Source organism: Populus euphratica, unplaced genomic scaffold, assembly GCF_000495115.2.
Source record: "Populus euphratica unplaced genomic scaffold, PopEup_1.0 scaffold314.1, whole genome shotgun sequence".
NCBI classification, from domain to species: domain Eukaryota; kingdom Viridiplantae; phylum Streptophyta; class Magnoliopsida; order Malpighiales; family Salicaceae; genus Populus; species Populus euphratica.
Window position 1 is genome coordinate 145,086 of NW_011500200.1, and position 22,668 is coordinate 167,753.

Genomic DNA, 22,668 nt, shown 5'->3' on the forward strand with positions numbered 1-22,668 from the left:
TGACATCATATCATTTCATGCACGATCAAATCGCAATTTATGCATCTTGCGGAGGTCCAGCACACAGAAATATGACAAAAGCTACAAATATCTCGACTGGTAAGCACAGATTCTTAGTTAATGAACAAGATTGTTTAACCCTTCAAGTTTTTGCTGTGCACTCATGCTAAGAGGACGGATGGAAAATCTGAAGACTCGTTATGCACACTGGAAAATACAATAGTAGTTGAAACAAAGGAGACCGTGCCGTATCTAGACCTCAAATACAGCCCATATTATTCAGCTGCAATGCTGATCAAACATTCGTTCGAAAAACAAAATCACCCTGCCAAGTGCGCCTTTTATCAGCGTCAGCTAGACCTGGCCACCATCATAGCAAGGATCATCTGTATACATAACTACACCGAACCTCTTCCAAAGATGGCTACCTGACGCATTTAAACACTCCAGGGATGATTGATTGGGATTTAGTCAACATCTAAGCGCACCATTATATCTTCCACAAAGGCCCTGTCTCTTGCACAAGCATGATCAGTGCTCGAATTTCATTGTTAACATACTTAGAAGACTTGTATTATTTGGTTTCAAAGACAGTCAATACAGCGCTGCTCATACTCACTACGACACCTGCCCATCAATGAACTAGTACTAGCTCATGCGTATATTTTTAGTTTTTTTTTTAATTATTATTTTTATTTTATTCTTTTAGATTTTTTTTTTCAATATGGGTTATCCTAATTCTATATCTATGATTATGAGATTAACGGGTTAAATTGAATTAATTCAGATTTTTTTATTTTTTAATTAATATTTTTATTTTTGTTTTTTAACATTAAATTGTTTAATAATTGTGTTTTATATTTTTATTTTTTATTAGATTATCCTGATAATACAATCAAGTCATAAATTTGATATATTAATCCAAATAAATTTAAATAGGATTTTTTAACCCTTTTTATATTGTTATTTTTTCAATTTATTTATTATCTTTAATTTTTTTTATTTGCGCTTATTAAATACAATAGAGTCAATGACTTTTTTTTCAAGGAATGCATGCGTCAACTTATCATCTTTTTTTATGTTGGAAACATCTGGGTAAGCTTATGACGCAGCATAAGCCCTATCGAATGTATTATTCAACTATATATGAATACTGTTCATTAATATTTACAAGATTTTTTAAAATTTTAATAAAAAATAAAAATTTCAAATATTTAATGAATTATATATAGAGTCATATAACATAATTATAATTTTACAAAAAAAAAAAAACTATGAATTGTCATTTAATATATAATTGTTAATATTGTCTTTTCAATAAAATCTGTTTGTATCATAAATAAAGTATATGATGGGAATAAAATCTTTATTCAAGATCTACTTACTTTTTGCATGACAAAATTTAGCATTAATTTAATATTATTCTTGAATCTTTTCATTAATACATTTTTAAATTAATTTATATGAATAAAATCAATTCATAGATAAAATTTTTATAAATTATTTTGTTTAAAGATTTTTTTTAATGCTAGCAGAGCTTGCAAAAAGGAGTAATAAAATTTTTATGAATCCCTTCACTTATACCAAGACAATACCAAGGAACTCCTACAACAGAAATACAAAGAATATTTAATAATTTAATACAATTCTATTATTTTTTTTGTTTTTATTTGCTACTTTCGAAACATGCTTAGAGTTTTATTAGTCAAAGTAAAAGTACTTTAAGAATTTTACCATGTTATGATTTTTTTTTATTTAGAAGGTGGGGTAGGATTATATATTACTATTGAGATGAATTACAATGATAATATTGTTTTAATAGATAGTATATTAAAAATAATTAAGAATTCATGCTTTTATATACAATAATGATGGATGATCTTCGAAGGGTTAAGCTGATAATTAAGAAACTTTGTTTCATTCAAGTATTTAAAAATATAGTAGAATATTTTAAAGTGTTTTTTATTTAGAAATATATTAAAATAATATTTTTTTTATTTTTTTAAATTTATTTTTAATATTAGCTCATCAAAATAATTCAAAAAATATTAAAAAAAATAATTAAAAAAAATTCAAATTTTAATAAAAAATAAATTTAATCTTATTACCAAACGAACAAATGAAAAGTAAAAATAAATTAATTTATATAGGAGTTGGATGTTAAAATAAACTTTTAAAATCATCTATTGGGAGACGTAATCTTGCTTGGCATTCATGTAAGCCCAAAAATACTTTTATCTTCCAACAAAAAAAAATATTTTAATAGCTAATAATTTATAAAAGTACACTCATAGTCAAGTCATAAAAACATATACATACATTTTTCGCGACCTTTTATTGATAATTATTTTATTCCAAACCAGAAGAGACATTATATTAAATATTCAAAGTAACAATAAATGAAGAGGTTGCATTAGTCATTTCAAAGGAGGGAAGAACAAAGGTGGTAGTAAATTTAGCAGCATCCTTTTCAGTTACATAACCTCACAACTTGTCTATTTCTGTATTGAGCTGCTGTGCAAGGACGACGAGGAAGATGCTTACAAGAACCATGCGGGGACGTGTGCAATTACAAGGCTTTGTAGACATGTAAAGCTGACCAACTCACTTACATGATGCAGAACTCAGCAATTAAATTTTCGCCTTAGGATAAAATCTTTAACAGAAAGTGGCAAATGGTACATGATTGACATCACAGTGGAGAATTGGCCAATGGAGAACCATGCCGGAGGGTTTTCCCTTAGCACAGCAGCAACCGTCTTCTTCGCAAACTCTTCTGTGGGAGTGGCCTTAAGTCCTTGAGAAAGATGCGCTCTCTCCCGTATTGCTTCTTCAAATGGCCTGTATAACTTCCACTCAGGCATCTGGTTGTAGCTGGCTACGGCAGAATTTCCTATGTTTGATTTAATAGCTCCAGGAACAACATTGATCACACCAATCCCTAAAGGCCTAAGTTCCAGCCTGCATTTAAAATGGGCACTTTCTTGTTATTAGCGTCTCCGGCATAAAAAATAGCGAAGTTTCCCATGTTGTATAAATATTGAGAATCATCAATGTCTTGTCCTCTTATTCGACTAGAAGAAACATAGCTCTGGATTAATTTCTGGATCATATGTGAATCATAATCTAATTTCTGGATCATATATGAATCATAATCTAATTTATTTAAATAATTACTAAGTATCAAATAACAAAAGAACTAAGATTCTAGTTTTAAAAATGTCCATTTATCATAAGCTGAAGGTGGCAGAAATAAATATTCGTTTACATTGCTGATAAATCAGAAGTTATGCTGAACTGAAGTTTAAGAAAATGGATTATAGATTTGATTCATCTGAATAATCACACTAAGTGCACCAAAAGACTGTCTTGCAATAGTAATTTATGAAACTCTGCTATCCAGTTCTCCTCATGCACATTAATAGATTATTAGAAGACTGAAGCTAAAGAGTCCTGCACTTTTCATCAGATATGTGTCTAAATGCTTGTGTGCTTAAGTGTGCATGTAGGTTCAGGTTCTGGAAGGGTGGTCAGTAATCTTTGAAACACTTTGGTGCTATTGATTTTATTCAGATATGAACCAGACATTTAATAGGAGAAGGTAGGTAACACGGGCATCTCAAAAGATACAAACCTCAACGTATCAGTTAGTGAATGAAGAGCCGCTTTGGTTGCAGTATAGACTCCAGCCCACGGAACAGGAGCCATAACAGTAACACTTCCAACATTTACGATCTTTCCCTTCTTGCTAGATGCCATGTGAGGAACAACAGCTTGTACCAGCCTCATTGTCCCTACATTATATGCTTGATGTTAAAAAGAACATGAAAAACAATATCTTGGTAGTTCATCAATAGCATGCTAGGTGGCAGCAGGACCAGTTAGGCAGGGAGAGGCTTGAAATTCATACAAAGACATCATAGATAACTCAGACGCAAGACACGGATTAATCCATGATTTATGACAATAAACTTGTCTTTGCCGTATTTTCAGGAAAGTCTGTTTATGAATTATGAATGCTGCACCAAGTGTTAAAGAGTATACCAGACAGAATACTGGAGCTTCTGAATAACAAGAATGCAAGGCAGCACATTGTCACCAATAGTCTGTTGAAATATTATGATTCTTTTCTCCTCCCCAGGATTCTTTATGATTCTTTCCTGTTCTGCAGATTTCCTTTTCTGCAGGATTCTTTCCTCCAGTAATCCTCCTTGTCTTACCTTTTTTTTAATATTAATGTATATGATAGGATAGATGGATTATAGAAACAATACTATTTCTTTCCTAGTTACAGAAGTAATGTTATAGGCAGAATAACTTGAGAATAACTTGATTGTAGGATGAGAGTACTATATATAAGTGCATGTAATCTTCACTAAAAAATAAAAGAGAATAAAATACTCTTCTTGATATTTGATTGAAATATGGTTTCTGAGTCTGCCCAAAACGTTCTCTTTTCTTCTTCTTCTTTTTTTCTGATCAAAAGCCACCATGAACAAACCAACCTCTGAAGTTTTTGATAACAAACATGATTAAATTATTATTCAATCTAAAGGGTCCTTTTTTAATGCAAGGATTCTATTTTATGAGACAAACTATGACATGCGATCTGAAATCATTGAAATGCATATTGTTGAGAAAGAGAAACTCTCTTTCATTCGTGGTACGCAGACACCTACATAGAAAGATGGATATGAAAGATGATACACATATCATCAAAAGGTCGAGATGGCTCTTGATGTCTATGTCCCTAGAAATAATGAAGAGATATCTATACTTATCCACTACTCATGATATTTGAAAATCTCTCTCTAAAACTTTCTATGATGGAACTATGATGGAACAAATGAGTTACAAATTTTTGCCTTAAATAAAAAGGTTTTCTCTGCCAAACAACAAGGCAGAACACTTTCTGTTTATTATGGGGAATTAACTGAAATCTTTAGTGAATTAGATCATCGTGATAAGGTGATCATGGAGAGTGAGAAAGATGTTGAATCTTATAGAAAACTAGTCCAATGGCAGAGTTTGCATATTTTTCTTGTAGGATTAGATGATGACTTCGAACAACTCCATGGTGAAATTTTGAGGAAGGAACCAATTCCTAAACTAGAAGAATGTTATGCACTAATCCGCCATGAATCCATTCAACAAACAATGATGAATGAAGAATTTGAAAACTTTGAAACTTCCACTATGGTGGCAAAAAATCAATCTGTCAAATATTAGCAGGAGAAAACAAGGTACAACTATCAGAAGAATGATGTCGATAAATCTCCATACAAATGCAGTCATTGTGATCAAAATGGTCATACCAAAAGCAAATGCTTTGAATTGTAGGGTATCCAAACTGGCGGGATCACAACCACAATTCATGAAAGAAGAATTCCAAGGCATCATCCTCCACTGTTGCAATTATTGAAACACACGAAGAGGATGATACTGTTGGGAAGGCCTCGAATAACAATACCTCATATGACAGTGGTAAGTTTTTTAATGTTTCTACATGTGTTTCTAATAGTGCATAGATAATTGATTCTGAAACATCTAACCACATGACATTTGATTCTAGTCAAGTTTCATTAATCAAACCTCCTCAAAACTATTGGGGCAAAGCACCTATATTAGCAGTTTATTTGATCAATCAGGTTCTCTCTTGCATTATTGCTTTCAAAACACCATCATAGGCCCTCGCGGAAGGTGTTATGTCTCCAGCCACCCCAAACTACCTCCCGATGTATTTGGATGTGTGACATTCATCCATTTACATAAGAACCAATGCAACAAGTTGCAACCTCGGGCATTAAGGTGTGTTTTTATTGGGTATGCTACTCATCAGAAGGGGTATCGTTATTATCATCCCCCAACTCACAAAATGTTTCACACTGGATGTGGCTTTTCATGAAGACTCAATGTATTTTTCTAGATCTGATTTTTTCTAGATCTGAACTTTAGGGGGAGTATCAAGATGAACTTCAGACTCTAGACTATGAAATCCATATGTTTACATATATTCTGCCTGATAACCAAGATGAAAGTACGGTGGATACAAGTATGACTATAGATCTATATAGAGATACTAATGATGATAATGACTTACAAAGTGGTAATCAATATATGGGTATCGTGGAAGCTAGTAGTGATGACTTCCAAGATGACTTACACACTGAGTTGATCCACTAAAAAAGGGATGAAAGTGGCATACCAAACCAATCATCTACCGAGGTTACTTCTATAACTGAGCTAGTTAGAACACTACCATAACATCAAACTAGAGGTATTCCTAAACCTACATATGAACTTGAACTTTCAAGTAGAGTCAAATACCCCATGAGTCATTTTGTGTACCATCATTTGATTGAATCAAATATGTCATTTGTAAATCAATTATCTAATATATCTATTCCTAACAGTGTGTAGGAAGCCTTAACCTATCCAAGGTGGAACCATGAATGGAGAGATAAAATCATTGTTAAAAAATAAGACATGAGAGCTGGTTGATTGTCCACCTGAAAAAAAGCCAGTTGGGTGTTGCTGGATCTTTACTGTAAAGTATAAAGAAAATGGTACAAATGAGCATTTTAAAGCAAGACTGGTGGAAAAAGAATACACTCAAACCTATGAGATTGATTATATAGAGACATTTGCACCAGTAGCAAAACTCAACATAGTCTGAATCTTGTTATTTCTAGCCAAGAACTTGGATTGGCCATTACAACAGTTTGATGCAAAGAACACCTTCCTACAAGGTGAGTTGTCTGAATAAGTCTACATAGATCTCCTACTAGGATGTATGATACCAGAAATACACCCAGAAATACACAGCCAAAAGGTGTGTAGATTAAAGAAATCATTATATGGATTGAAACAGTTTTCAAAAGCATGGTTTGGAAGATTCACAAAATCTATGATAGACTTTGGCTACCACCAAAGTAATTCAGATCACACATTATTCTTGAAGAGAAACCAGGATAAGATCACCACATTAATTGTGCATGTAAATGACATGGTCGTTACAAGAAATGATCCTGAGGAGAGGAAGAATTTACAGCATACCTTGTCCAAAGAATTCGAAATGAAGGATCTTGTCCCCTTGAAATATTTTCTTGGAATTGAAGTGTTTAGATCTAGAAAGGGTATCTTCCTTTCTGAAAGAAAATATATCTTAGATTTATATAAGAGACTGGTATGTCATCATGTCAACCAGCTGATACACTAGTGAAAGAAGGTTTGAAATTATATGTTGATCCTAATTAGATAACAGTTGATAAAAGCAGGTACCAAAGACTTGTAGGAAGATTGATATACTTGGCGCACACAAGGCTAGATCTTGAATATGCATTGAGTATTATCAGTCAATTTATGCATAATCCTGAAGAGCAACATATGAATGCAGTTATGTGAAATTTGAGGTGTTTAAAGGCTGCTCTTGGAAAAAGAATATTATTCATAAAGAATACAGATTGTCAAAATATAAATACATATACTGATGCTGACTAGGCTGGATCAATAGATGACAAACGATCTACTTTATGTATTTTACCTTTGTAGGTGGCAATCTTGTTACATGCAGAAGCAAAAAAACAAAATGTAGTAGTATGTTCTAGTGTAAAAGCAGAATTCAGAGATATGTCTCTCGGAATTTGTGAAGCATTATGGCTAAGACTCCTCTTAAGCGATCTGAGCTATCCTCTTAAGCAACTAATTCAATTATATTATGACAATAAAGCAGCATGTGACATTGCTCATAATCCAGTTCAACATGATCGTACCAAGCATGTGGAGGTAGATAGATTCTGCATCAAAGAAAAGTTGGACGAGAAAATCATGGAGTTACCAAAAATTCATACTGATAATCAATTAGTCGATATCCTAACCAAGGCAGTTTCAAAGCAAGTGTTCTCAAAGTTCCTAGATAAGTTGGGCACGTGTGATATCTATACACCAACTTGAGGGGAAATGTTGAAATATTATGATTCTTTCCTCCTTTACAGGATTCTTTATAATTCTTTCATGTTCTGTAGATTTCCTTTTCTGCAAGGTTTTTTCCTCCAGTGATGCTTCTTGTCTTACCTTTATTAATATTAATGTATACGGTAGGATAGATTGATTATAAGAATAATACTATTTCTTTCCTAATTATAGGAGCAATATTATAGGCAGAATAGCTTAATTGTAGGATCAAAGTACTGTATACATGTGTGTGTATTCTTCATTAAAAAATAAAAGAATAAAATACTCTTCTTTATATTTGATTGACATACAATCATCCCAAGAAATTTCCATATTGATAGATTGCCTTCCGATATTTTACTATGAGCCATTTTAGAAGTTTATTAACTAACACTTTTACTAGGTACTGAAGGCTCCTCCTTGTGTAGTTGCAAAAAAGAAAATTCTTTGCCGGCTTAATAGAAAACAAAAGTACAAAATCATTTGAACTCTAGCGCTTTGTGAGGAAAGAAGGTGGTAGATAAACTCCTTTACAACACCAAAAGGTGGAGAATAAGGTTTAAATGACTGTGATGCTGTTATGCTCTTATGGTAACTCCAGTATTAAATGAAATGAAATTGTAGGATGTTTGCAAATCCAACTGAATGTGCCAAAAGGTGCAGTTATAGAATAGCTCGCTTCACACTAACCTCTACAAATGCAAAAAATAAGTTGTACCACAGAGATAAAATAGTTATAAGACCAATTTGAACCACGTTCAAGACTCAAGTAGATAGCATAGACCTACACAATATATTACTGCTCAAGGCAGCCCCTCATACAATGAAGAACAAAAGGATATCCATATGTTTCATGGATGTCAAGAATAATGAGATATCCCCAGAATTTGACTTTAGGCTCCATAATTCTACCCAGAAAATTTACTACCAGCATCAAATCACATATTACACTTCAATTAATCTTATGATGAATTACTTTCCTGCAAAGACCTTTTACTGAAGAATCTGACTTAACTCACGAGATAGCATAACCTCATAAGTTTCCACAATATCTTAGGTGTTGCTTTGGGATAAGTGTACCCAAGTTCAAACCTAATGGTAAGACTACAAGGAAAGTTTTAGTTTTAATGTATAATCAAAATGGTTGACTACAGAAAACAACAAACATTGCAGTTCAGTGTAAAAGAAATAGGTGCCTGTGCATCCTAAATTTACATCATTCATAGCTGTGAGTCATGTTTATTAAAATGCAATAAAGAATTACTGCTAAGAACATGCTTGCTTTAATGAATCACAGACATTGGCATTACGATAGTGAATCTGTGTGGATTGGGGGTTATGCTGCATCAAGATATTTGGCTTGAGCATCATAATTGTTCTCCCTGGAAATGTTCATAGACGAAAAAGGGAATGGGGAGTGTATGTGCCAAGGTTGTTCCTGATCACTCAAAATTCATGTCCATATGCAAAATAGATATCAGAGGGACTGTTTGTGTGTCAATGTCCAAAGAGCGCCATGATTATTAGGCCTAAGTATCATGCATCATGAAGAGGGATAAGCAGCTCCAGATGTTCAAACAAACAATTAAATGGTCAAAATTAGGAAAAACAGTTACCAGCAGCAGCAACAAAATCCCGCTAATTTGTTATTTTATTGCAATATATAAGTAGATAAGTGATGCAAGTGGTTATGATCAATCAATTACAAATCAGTCATAACTAGGCTAAGTAGATAGCCTTGCATGAATATTTATGAACTAATATAATAGAGCTAAGCCCAAGAAAAGACATGAGTTGTGCAAAGTAATCAACCTAACAAAAAAACATATAACTTTTTATTCAATTATTGAATCGCGCTCAAATTTAGCTTAGAGAGTCATTTGGGTAAGAATTTGTTAGTAGAACAACCTGATGAGGTGATGGGGAGGCAAGTGATCTATGATGATTCAGATGACAATGAGGAGGTTTCGCAAGATGATGGCAATGATACCTTAGTCATCCAACAGAGCTTGCCTGCTCCTAATCGTGGTGCATTTGAGGATTGAATATGCACTAGCCTCTTCCATTTAATTTCATTTAATTTGTAAGGTGTGTAGCCTTACATAAACAATACTATTTTTGGGAATGTAGTGTCAGTTGAGATAATAGAGAGTTGTGACTCAAGATAGAAAAACACCTCAAGCCCTACAAACTATACAGACTGAATCGAGTGTGAACAAACACTATCTTGTTTTGTTTTCCATATCCAAAAGATATTTTGATAGTGTTCTGCATGACGCAATATCTATGGATGCACGTCATTTATCATTAGACGGACCATGACAATATAACATGAATGTCATACATTATAGACAACATAACATTCATACCCTTAATACAAAAAGGAAGCATATAGCATTGGCACACGAGAGAGAAATGGTAGTTATTTAGAGCAAGGGTGAAAATATATTGTTTTTATCCCAATTTATGGAATAGAAAAGGGATAGCGTCGAGAATCAAAATGATTTGAGAAAGGGTACAACGTGGAACATGTTGTTGACAACTAATAATAGTTTTGTAAAGATTAGGAGTGGTATGAAGATTGATTCTTGGTTTACTTTATCTAAGTTGACTAATTGTATAGTGCCAGCACACCCTTTGTCAATGGAGCGCAAGGGTGCCAATGTTGCTTTTAATGGTTGATAACAATGACAATGTTGTTGGAAGAATGATTAGAACTCGAGAACAAGTTCTTTTCAACCTGAGGAAATTGACACAAGATATTCTAATCATTCAGTTCCGGATCTGCCATGATTGGATTACGTGGATAGCCTTGCAAAGATATTTAAGAATTGATGAAATAGGACTAAGCCTGATAAGAGACTTGGGTTGTGCAAAATGATCGGTCTAGTAAAAATGACCTATAACTTTCAACTCAAGAACATGCTCAAATTTGACCAGGAGGGTCCAAATGCCCAGCCTCACACAAAGGTCTAAAGACCCAGCCTCACAGGAGGGTCGGTTGGCTGTAACCACTCGAGGCTCGAAACACCTAAAAATTAGATCTAAAACATGTTGTTCAGCCCCTTTTTTTTCCTTTAATTTTAGATTTCTTAGTTTATTTAGGACTTTCATTATTTTTCCTTTTTAATTAGGACTTTTTAGTTTCCAACCCTATTTAGGTAGATTTTTGGGTTTATTTAGGAGTTGTAAACCTTTTAGAGAGATAGAATACTTAAAGAGAAATATATAGCACTAAAAATTCAAATTAGAATTTGTGTGTGGAGACCCTTTTTGACATGATTTTGTGTTCTTGTGCTTGTTGTCTTTCTTTTGTTATTTCTGACTACTGCAGTCCCATAGTTTATAAGTTAAATCATGTGAGGCAACACCGCCATGGTCTAAATGCATACTTTACTTGAGTCCAAGACTATCACGGTTAGACAAAAAAACCAAGGCACCAGAAACCACATTTGCTCACTCACACACGAACAGGATTTAGCATCAGAATCAATAACAAGATCCAAACAAAAAGTGTCCTAGGATGCAATTTAAAAGAGTAAATTGTACTCTGACATTGTTTGATTTGCGAGAATTATAGAAGTAAATATAATCATTAGCGCATCGTGTACCTCATATTACAAGGAAAAAAAATGAGAACCTAGGAAATTGAAAACCAGTTACATTTCAAGCAATAGCCGAAACTCCAAAGAAACAAAAGCAAGTTGTACAGAAAATCTGCTATTGAAATCCTTCAAAATGTGGTTAGGACAAATGTTCTTAGATGGAGGAAGAAATTTCCAGTCATTAGCTGAATATTTCAGAATTATTAGGGGAAACATAGAAGAATCACCAATATGAACAACAATATAGAATTTCAAGACCCATTAGGCCAACCTAACAAGAAATCAGTTGAATAGGTTAAGTGATCTTGGTGCTTGACTTTGACTAAATTTTTAGTTTGCTTTCTTTTCCATTTAGCTTGTACTCTGTTCACTTTTTCTACTTCCTGTTTTTTTTTTTTTTTTTTTCAATTTGATATCAATGTATATATATAAATCAGTGGCTGATACTGATCTTCATAATTGAAAATCCCCCATCGGCCATTTTTAGACTACTTTAAGAGAACAGAATAGCAGTTACCAATTCCATAGTTTTTAAGGTTATCAGATTCTGATTGATTGGATTTTTGGCTCCCAAAAACAGAAGGAATGAGCAGAAAAAGATCTGGATATTTACTCAGCACCTAGGGGATAAGAGCAAAATCAACCACCAATTCCAGATCTCACATATTCAAGTTGAAATTCAATCTAATTATGCTGTTCATGTACAAATCACAAACCAAATATTCAAAACCATCCAAGCTATCATGACTCCTATCAATCTGCACCATAAGAATTAGCGAGAGAGGGGAAAATACTCATCTTTGCACAGTCTGGAACCTAACAAGAAATCCAAAGTCCCATTTACAAAATGGCGTATAAACAAACCAAGACAGAAACCCAGCAATTTAGACAAAGGGGGTGACGAAAACAGTAAACGAAATCAAGATGCACGCATCAATTCAAAAAAGAACAAAACGGTGAAAAGGGCAAAAAGGCATAAAAAGAAAACATCAAAAGAAACACAGATTAATGAAACAAACAAGAGGAGAACTTGATGAGAAGAAGAAGATTACCATAGACATTGGTATTGAAAGTGTTTTGCATAGCAGATAAAGGGACCTCAGCAAGAGGGCCAACACATTGAATTCCAGCATTGTTAACCAAAATATCCACTCTACCATATCTTTCAACAACGTCTGACACAACATGCTGCACACTTTCATCTGACAAAACATCCAATTCTTGGAGATAAAATCTCTTATCTTGATCAAAGTCTCTCATGGAAATCAAAGACCTGGCTGTGGCCACAACAAGGCAGTTGTTGTTAGCAAATTCACGAGCCAAGGCATGGCCTATACCTCCCTGACTGCAACCAGTGATTAGAACCACTTGTTGGCCATAAGATTCCATTGAATTACTACTCATTTGGGTGGTTTTTCTGATAGGTAGCAGGCTTTGGCAGTTCAAAAACTTAGATTGAAAAGGACAGATTTTGAGGGCATTTATAGGAAGTGAATGAGAAGTACAGGTGTGTCTTCGTTGTTTGCAGAATGTGAAGTAAATAAGGCTGCCATTTTTAAGCGGCTTTTATTTTTACATATATTATCAATTTTTTCGAAGTGAGTCAGTGTGTCCTTTCTGACAGTTGATACGGCACCTGCAATAATCGAGAAGTAGGTACTTCTGTTCTGTGTCACGAGAGATCGTTCCGTCTGTCTTTGTATTTTTTTAAAAAAATTTATTTAAAAAATTTTTATTTAAAAATATTTTTAAAAAAATTATTTAGAAAATTTATTTTTATATTAATATATCAAAATAATCTAAAAATATAAAAAATTAATTTAAAATTAAAAAATTCAATAAATCTCAAAACTATAATTGAATCATAATATCAAACATTATTATTATTCTAGGCCGTACTACAAGCCCATATTTTTTTTGAAAAAAATAAAAAATATAATTCTGAAAAAAAAAATAACAACACAAAATTATTTTAAAAAATAATAATTAAAAAAATAAAAGTGAAAATAAAATAGAGGGAAACTAATTTTTTTGTAATTAAAAAAATAAAAGTAAAAATAAAATAGAGGGAAACTAATTTTTTTCAATAGGGGATAAATTATAAAAAAAAAAAACATAAAACTAGAAAAAAAGAGAAAGAATCAAATTGAAAACACTAACATACAATTAACTTAGATTGAAAAATATATTGAAAGTCAATAATTTTTTTATAAAAATGTCAAAAAAATTAAAAATTAAAATAATAAGGGTCAAACTGAAAAAATAATATATGACAAATTAGAATTCAAGGATTAAATTTAAAAGAAATAAAAATTTTACAAAATAGCCAAGAATAAAATAAAAAAATAAAAGAAAAGAGATATAAAATTTTAATTAGAGGGTTAAATTGATAAGAAAAATAACTCCATAAAAAAAATAAAAGAATGAAGATCAAATTGAAAATAATAACATACTATAAATTTGGATTGAATAACAGAATTGAAGACCAATAAAATTTTATAAAAAAGTAAAGAAAAAACACAAGAAATAAAAAAGACAAGAACTAAATTTAAAAATAATATATATATATATATATATATAGAATAATTTGAAAAAAAAACATTTACAAAAACTCAATAATAAAATTAGAAACTAAAACAAAGAAGGTAGAAGTAGAAATGTTAAGAAAAAAGAAGACCAATATGCAATTAAAAGGGAGAGAGAGAGAAAAATAGCTGATGATAAACCATTTATCCATCATTGATATACATCATTTTATAAAAAAAAATATAATAATATATAATAAAATAGCATGTATTACCATATAAAAACATCATATACATTAATTGAAATACTGATGATAAACCATTTATCCATCATTAATATACATCATTTTATAAAAACATCATATACATTAATTGAAATGCATGGATACTTTTTACGTGTTAGTATTTACAATGCACGTGTCATTAGATTTTTTTAAATATAATATTATTTTATTTATATTAAAATATCATAATACTCTTAATAAAACAATAAAAAACAAAAAAGAAATCAACTTGAATATAATGTTATATTTTTTATCTATCTTTTTACTATCAATTCTTAGTCAGATTGATAAAAATATACTTAGGTGAGAATCCCTATGAATAATTTTTTATCTTAAAATTTTGTCAAACTTTTTTTTTATCCTTTTAGTTTAAAAATTATTTGTTTTAATCTAAAACATTATTCATTTTACATATTAGTTCTTAAGTTTGAGAGAAAAAAAGAGAAAAACATAAAAAAGAATGGATTAAAAAAAATTACTGAGTTAATCATATTTCAGAAACTAAAATAGCATATTTTAATGTTAATGAGTTTTATTTAATAAAAAAATTCATTAATAATAGATTTTTTTTCCTCTAAGTAATAGTTACAAATTACCATTTACAAAGGCTTTTTAGTCAATAAATGAAAAATAATTAAAGTTTGATAGTAAATTTGTAATATTAATATTGTAAGGGCTTTATAGTATTTTAATAAAAAATATTGATAATCTTGTAAATAATTAAATACTTTTTGTTGATTTTTTTTAGAAGAATGTCAAGTATTAGCTTGTATATAAAGTTTAAGATGTAAATGGTAATTTTTTAAAATCATAACGAGTAATTGTAATAGCAATTTAAACCAAAGTACAAGATGTTTTTAATTTTTTCTTCCATATATATGTTTGAGAAAGTATATTGGAGTTTATTTAGATTTTTTTGCTTCAATTGATTTTTGGTTTTTTAAGTGTTTTGGGGTTAATAAGTTATTTTTGAAGATTTTTATGGTTTTTTTCAAGTTAAAACAACTTATAAATTGACTTCTTAACTTGGACTTTAATTTCTTTATTTATAAAAAGCCAAAACAATAGGCGATTACCTACCATTGAAAATGATTTAATACCTATTAGAAAAAATAAAAACAAAACTACAAAAATTTGGCACAAGCATAGGCTTTTTAATAAATAAGCCATATAGGCCTGGCATGCTTTTTAATAAATTTGGCATAAGGTAGGCCTAAACACTTAAGTCATTTTTTTAAGAGCCATATCTAAAATATATGGTTGACTTAGTTTTGTTTTTAATTTGATTTTTTAAAATAAATTAATTTAAATTATTATAAGTATACAAATTTATTAAATTTATTAAATTAATTAGGAATATATTTTAGATATTAGTTAATTAAGATTTTTATTCAAATAATCAAATTAATAGTAAAAAACAAATCTTGGTTTCTTCAAGATAAAAAAAAATGCATAAAAAAAAATTGAGTAAAATATATAATTTTTAGTTAAGAGTCTTGTCAAAAAATCATCTCAACCCAATAGTTTAAACTGTTAAGTAAGATCTAATATATGATTTATATTATTTTTTAATATACTCTTTCAAATGAAAGTTTTTTAAACTTGAAACTTGTACAGACTCATATTATTTCGTGCTTAATTTTTTTATCAAATAAATAAGGATTGTGAGATTAAAATTTGTGAATGCTTTGTTATTAAAGCTCTAATATGATGTCAAAGATAAATAAATGAGGATTGTGAGATTAAAATTTATGAATGCTTGGTTATTAAAGCTCTAATATGATGTCAAAGAACTATTTCAATCTAATAATTTAAGCTGTTAGGTAAAGTTCAAGATATAATTTATTTTATTTTCTAATAAATTTAAATTATTAAAATTCTTATAAGTTACAAGATTAAATTACTATAGGTTATGAGAATAGCCTTGACATCCCGTGGGGAAAAAAAACTAGATTAGACCTAAAATAAAAATACCCCTTCCCTGGGGTGATTTGTTTAGTTTTGGGTTGCATGCAGGTGTTAGTAACTGCGTCTTTTCCGGAATTTATTAGATACTTGGCGTGGGGTCAAAAGAGTTGCTAAAATAGAGATTTTTTTTTAAAAAAATTATAATGAAATTAAACAGTCGCCGCAGCCGAGACCCAATCTCTTGGGCTACTAATGGGGCCTTTGTGAATGGGCCTGAGCCCTTTTAAGTTTTCTTTCTCTCATTTCAATCTTTTTATTCTTTTTATTTATTTATTTGGTGTGATAGAGAGATATTGATGAGACACGTTATAATAAAAGGCAACTGTGATGTGACAGTTGACATGAGCATTTATGCCTGTGATTATTAAAGATATAGTTAATGCAATAAGTGGAGGATTATGGTAGAAGATTGCCATGCAAAGAAGAAAATCGATTGCACTTTGAAGTAAGTTTTTAAAGTATTTTTTATTTAAAAATATAGTAAATAATATTTTTTATTTTTTAAAATTTATTTTTAATGATTTAAAATATAAAAAAATAATTTAAAATTAAAAAATTAAAATTTTATAAAATTGCAGTTCAATCCTGCCTTCAAATAAGTTTAATTTAAGTTTAGCAAAATGCCTAACACGTTATAACATATTAGGCATTTTTATAAAAATATAAAAATATATTTCAGTACCTGCAATAATGAGCAACCAATGTATATATGACGCGTGCCTAATTCTCACCACCAACTACCTCTCTTTCCTAGACAAAAATTTAGTTGCACTTCCCATCATCTCCGATCAATCAACCAACGCGCACCACAGCGGCGTCCCTTCTTTAGAGGAAACGCTCTGACCAATCTTAACATTACTAAAATCATGACCAATCTTAACATTACTAAAATCAAAGCTTATATTCAATCTCTCTCTAAGTTTACGCCAACATGAAAACTGTTGTCCAAACATTTTAGACTTGTGATCAAAATGTTTAATTTATAAGCATGCCATTTATATTATATTATTGAAAGTAAACTTATAATTTAAATTAAAAAAATATATTAGCATGTATAACAAGCATATATATGAACTTGTAAAAAAAATTTAATCAAAATATTAGTGAATAAAAATAATTTTATTAAAAAATAAGTTTTTAACATATAAGGGTATACATTTCTATTATTACTTTAGACCAACATAAAATATCTTTTAAGTCATTTCAAATCCATTTGTTTTTCTCTCTAGCTTCTTAAAGAGAAATAAACTTGAGTTTCATCATGAATATTAAAATATATATTTGTTTAAAAATATTTATAACATAGTTGTTTCATCAAGTGTGAAGATATATTCAATAATAAATTTTGAATTCTTAGTATTGAATATTTAAATAGCATTATTATAATCTTTTTTCTATTACTAGATAACTAATATAATATAACCTATAGGCAATGGTAAATATTTAAGTATTCTTTTTATTGATTGTCAAAGATCTAAACTTGAATTATTAGTATGTGATATTTAGTCTTTTGCAATTCATAAATATTAAGCTTCTAATTATTTAAAAATATTTTAATTAGTTTGCTCTCCAATCTTTATTTTTTTAATTGATGTACACTTTTGATTGATGACAACGACTAAAGCTAACTCAGTCATTCCTTTAAGTAAATAATTTTCATGCGTTTTCTTAAACAAAAACATATCTTTAAAGATATAGCATTTCTTGAGTCTAATAGTATTAGGATAGATCTATTCAATACTTGATTTCTATACAAGAAATTGATATGCATTACTATGTAGGCATATCTGATAAAAAACATTACTCATAGTTTTAAGTTTTATTTTGATTTTTTTTGGGATCAAGTACTAGCATCTCTACAAGACACCTTCATACTTTGATGTATTTTTTAGAAGTTCTTCTATCTTCTTACAATTTATAAGACTTATAACATGACACATGACACCTTCATACTTTGTCTACATAAAATATTAAGAAAATAACTTCATTCCCACTAATATTTTTATAAACACAAGGTTCATCTATATTTTTAATGAAATCAAACAATTTGATTATCTCATCAAACTAGATATTTCAACTCCTTGAAGCTTATTTAAGTTCATAAATGTAAACTTCGGGAAAATAAGGTTGCATAAATTACAAACTAACTAAATAGAAATAAAGCGAAGAAATTCATGCATAGGGTTAAATAAAAAAAAAGGAATTCAAAAACTTTTGGGATATAAATTTTCAGGTGAAATATTTCGATACATTATAAATCAACCCGAAAATATTGAGGATTGGATTAAATTGAGGAAAATAAGCTAAACTAAAAGTTTTGAGGTAGAGTTATAATAAAATCAAAAGAAATATAACTTGATTATAAGAAGAAAAAAAACGATGCGGGGGAAAAATAATATATTTAAAGAAAATAGGTTCTAAGTGCAAATAAGAGAAATTATAAAGTATAAACCTTCTCTCCTCACCAAATATCTGCAGCAACCATAAATAAAGAAAAAGAGAGAGTTTTTGTATTTCATTCTTGTAAATTAAGAGAGAAACACTAAAATTTCAAGAACTTATCCAAGATTAAGGATTTATAGATAGAATAAACATATGGAGGCAAGGAATTAACAAGAAAAATTTGAACAAAAGAGGAAGGGGAGTGTCGGCTATCTATAGAAAAAAAGGGGAGTAAAAAATCTTCAACTAGTTGAAGATCGAAACCTTGATTCTTACTAGATAAAATGTTCTAAACATTTTAAGGTTTGGTTTTTTTGGTTTGCTTTGGGGCTAGGGGGAATGAAAAGCTTTGGCTTTTCTTCTTCTAAGGGAACGATGACCTGGGAGCAAAAGAGGAAGGACATAAGGGGATCGTCTTCAGGTGGTGGCTGCTTTCTTTTGTGGCAGGGAGGGGGAAGAGCTGCTGCTGGGTCAAAAGGGAGAATGGCTTTAGGTCTCTTCTATGTTTTGGCCAAAAAAAGAGCAGAGACGGTGGGGGAGTGTTGGCTTTTTAAGTGAGGGAGAGGAAGACTTGCCCGGTTGAAGGGAGAAGAAACCAAAAATCAAACCCCCCTTCAACTAGGGGTTTCTCTGGTTTTGGTTAGAGAAGGGATCGACTACTTGGGTGTAGGGAAATAGGGAGAAGCCTCTAATGGCAGAAAAGGGCTCTGTGTGCAGGAAGAAAAGGTTGAGCGGTTGAGGAAGGAAATCAAAGAAGAGGGGGGGCCGGTTTGTATTTTTGGTTTTCCCAAGGTGGCGACTGTAGAGATAGAATTTTTAGGGTTCTCTTCCCCCCCCCCCCCCCCCCCCCACCTCCACTAACGGCCCACCCCCTGCCTTTTAAATTTTTTTCCCCTATTAGTCAATATTTTTCTCCCCCCTTTCTATTTCACTGTATCATTATTTATAGAAAAAAAATTTCCAAGTTTCTAAACTGGTCCCTCAACTTTACTTTTTCTTTTCTTTTCTCTCTCTCTTTTTTGTTAATTTTTTTTCTCTTTTTTTTTATATTTTTAAAGCGAGCAATATCAACATCGACTCAACAAGAAAAAATAGTGATTGTAAAATTTACGTGTTAAAAGTTGAACACGTTCAAAATCTCTTTGAAAATTTAAATTCTTCTAAGATGACATTGAAAATGCTAAAAATGATGCAAATATATCAAAATGCATTTTTGGGGGTTTTCGTTGTTAGTTTGCTATTTTTAATTTTTTCTAAAAATTTATCAAAAATATAGGTCAAAAATTAGGTAGCAACAATTCTACTAGTAAATGTTTCTCTAACAGAATCAATGTTAAATGTCGACGAATTATTATGTCAGTAGTATGAAAATTTTTCGTTATGAGACCTGATAAGTTTAAGGCCTTGGTACACTTGAACGTTAATGATCCAAGGCTAACACTATCTTATTGCTTGAATGCAAGCATAACAATAGGAATTCTACTTGTTATTTTGGTTAATAAATCAATTCTAGTTGTTTTAATTTTGTTTCGATGCATTGGACTCCATGATTTTAGAGAAATAAATGAACTTCTTTTTACAACATGTCAAATCATGTGCTTCACCATATGAAGTTTTAAAATCCAAATCCTTAGAAATAAGGTTTTTTTGGTGGTTGAATTATGAGTTAATAAAGTGTTCATTCAATTAAATTTACTCTCTATAGTAAAGAAAGTTGATCTCTTGATGAAAAAATCTTGATACCTATAAAAAAATCTTTTTGATATGTTTAAGGACTCTTAAATGCTTATGTTAGAATCTTTATAAAGAAAGATGTAATAAATATGCAAAAAAACATTAAATTCTAAGAACAAAACTGTTTATTCTTGTTTTGGTATGAAATAAACACTTTGTCAATGAATGGTATAGGTGTGTTGAGAATAAAAATTATGAACCTCTTACCTAGACGGTTGGTGACTCATTTTGCTTTGTAGCATTAATAAATGATAGATATATTTTACACAAATATTAATGAGAGATAAATACCCCTAACATAATCATTAAAGTTGAACAAATCTTCCTTCTATGTGTGTGTGTATTAATGAGGAGTATAGACTTAGCTCAGTAAATCCTGTGTCTTATATGCATTAAGTTAAGTAAAAAAATCTCAGGGGCCGATTGTTAGGTCCAAGCCATAAGACATGACCTAAAAGGAGTTAGGATGTGCAACAAGCTCAAAAATGTTGAATAACATCCTTAGGTTTAGGTACAAGGTCTAAGCCTATAAAACATTAAGATATTACATGTATGAGTAACACTTAGGGTCGGGTTCAACACCTAAACTTATTTGACATGCACCCAACCTATAGGTGTTGGAGCCTAAGTGTAAGGCTATGGGCTCATCCTTCTCTTGGGCTCAAGTATGCTGTCTTGGCTAGTGCCTTTTTAAGTCTAGGTGTGTTGTTTGGGTCTATTAAGTTTTTTAGACATGTTAAAATTGGGTTTGGTACCAAAAAAGTTATCTAAAATTATTGATAAAAGAAAGAATTAGCTGATCTTTGTGAATTTTGTTTTTCACCATTGCACAATAATAGTGAAGCTAGCTACCATGCATATGCTAAAGTGATATGGTTTTACTATGTTATGAACGTTAAAATGTATTATTTATGACCCATACAAACTACTTATGTTGCTTCTAAAAAATTTACTGAAAAATATCTTTATATCTTACTATATAATTTTGTGTATCGGTAAATATATCTATCAAATTAGGTTTAAAATCCGCATGTCTAACAATTTGATAATAAAGAAATAATTTTCAGTTTTTTAACAATTTTTTATCAATTGGTGAGTTAACACAAAAAATTATAAAATATAACAGTCAAATAGGAAAAAAAAATATTTCTAGAAATCATTTTTTAGGATTAAAATGTATAATTAACATGGTATGAAATTAAAAAATTATACACATACATATTAAATATTAACTTTTTTATCCAAGAAAGCTTACAGAATAGGATTTTTAAATTTTTGAGAGGTAGTAATGGAATCAAAACGTTTGCACAATATGCAATTCTTGTTAGTTATTTAGACAACTAGTTTTTTATTGACGGTATGGAACATCCGACAATCTTAATTGTGGACTGATTCTTTATATTAGTTTGATGTATTTTTTTAAAAAATAATAAATACTCTTAAATGATGATCTCAATATTTGGACCTAGAAAGATAGGATGTCAAGAAAAAATATATACCTTTTTATCTACCAAGCCAGTAGTAAGAGCTGTCATCACCAACCATTTAGATATGTGGAATGAATAAAATGTAAAGCTTTTAATATTTTTATAGTATTTAATAAAAATATATTGGCAAGGACAAACTACGATTGCAAATTGAAAATTATATTTTGTTAGGTATTCATATACAAAATTGAACTATTTTTGATAAACAATATATTATTTAAATAAAATTATTCGAACAAAAACTGAACTGCGAAATTACAAAGAAATCATAGGTTCACATAGAATCATTCCAAAAAAGAAATCATTAAGTAGTAGATATGCCAAAGACTCGAAGACACATGCTAAAAGGAAGAGGGACAAGTTTGAACTCGTAAAACAAGAGAGTTTTTGAAAGAGCTTGCTAATCTACTGAAACTTAGCCAATAATTTGAACTTAAATTGAATAGCCGAAGTCCTGTAATGTACTGCCAACACACCCATAAACCATCCCGAGACATTTATATTGATACTAAAATTCAGGATATCTTTATAAATGTGACTGCCAGAATGTAGTGTAAAATCTTCACAATTATTTATGTTTTTATTGGATAACCAGTCCTTTGTCAGATTAGAGAGTAAATTTGAGTGCATGGAACTTTCATGAGAGCCAAAACAACGAAGTCGGGAACAA

The 22,668-nt window shown here is 30.4% G+C and overlaps 1 protein-coding gene and 1 long non-coding RNA gene across 2 annotated transcripts; both read right to left on the reverse strand.

Annotated features, from left to right (window-relative positions):
* Nucleotides 1-2,427: 2,427 nt before the first annotated feature.
* LOC105111872 (NADPH-dependent 1-acyldihydroxyacetone phosphate reductase-like) lies at nucleotides 2,428-13,217 on the reverse strand. Its single transcript, XM_011007342.1, has 3 exons — nucleotides 12,611-13,217; nucleotides 3,635-3,794; nucleotides 2,428-2,961 (listed from the first exon to the last, which is right to left on the reverse strand). Exons 1-3 carry the CDS (start codon nucleotides 12,960-12,962, stop codon nucleotides 2,625-2,627), a joined length of 849 nt encoding a protein of 282 aa, XP_011005644.1. The 5' UTR covers nucleotides 12,963-13,217; the 3' UTR covers nucleotides 2,428-2,624.
* Nucleotides 11,246-11,489, reverse strand: LOC105111871 (uncharacterized). The gene is made up of 2 exons (XR_839672.1): nucleotides 11,406-11,489; nucleotides 11,246-11,312 (listed from the first exon to the last, which is right to left on the reverse strand). It is a non-coding gene; the product is annotated as an uncharacterized LOC105111871 (long non-coding RNA).
* Nucleotides 13,218-22,668: the final 9,451 nt, after the last annotated feature.

What these genes read in the sequence shown, in the direction of transcription:
- LOC105111872 (XM_011007342.1), bottom strand. Translation starts at nt 12,962, where the DNA reads ATGAGTAGTAATTCAATGGAATCTTATGGCCAACAAGTGGTTCTAATC. An exon ending in TTTCAATACCAATGTCTATG is followed by an intron (nt 3,795 to 12,610) that starts GTAATCTTCTTC and finishes CATATAATGTAG; the next exon opens with GGACAATGAGGCTGGTACAA. An exon ending in TCACTAACTGATACGTTGAG is followed by an intron (nt 2,962 to 3,634) that starts GTTTGTATCTTT and finishes TTTTAAATGCAG; the next exon opens with GCTGGAACTTAGGCCTTTAG.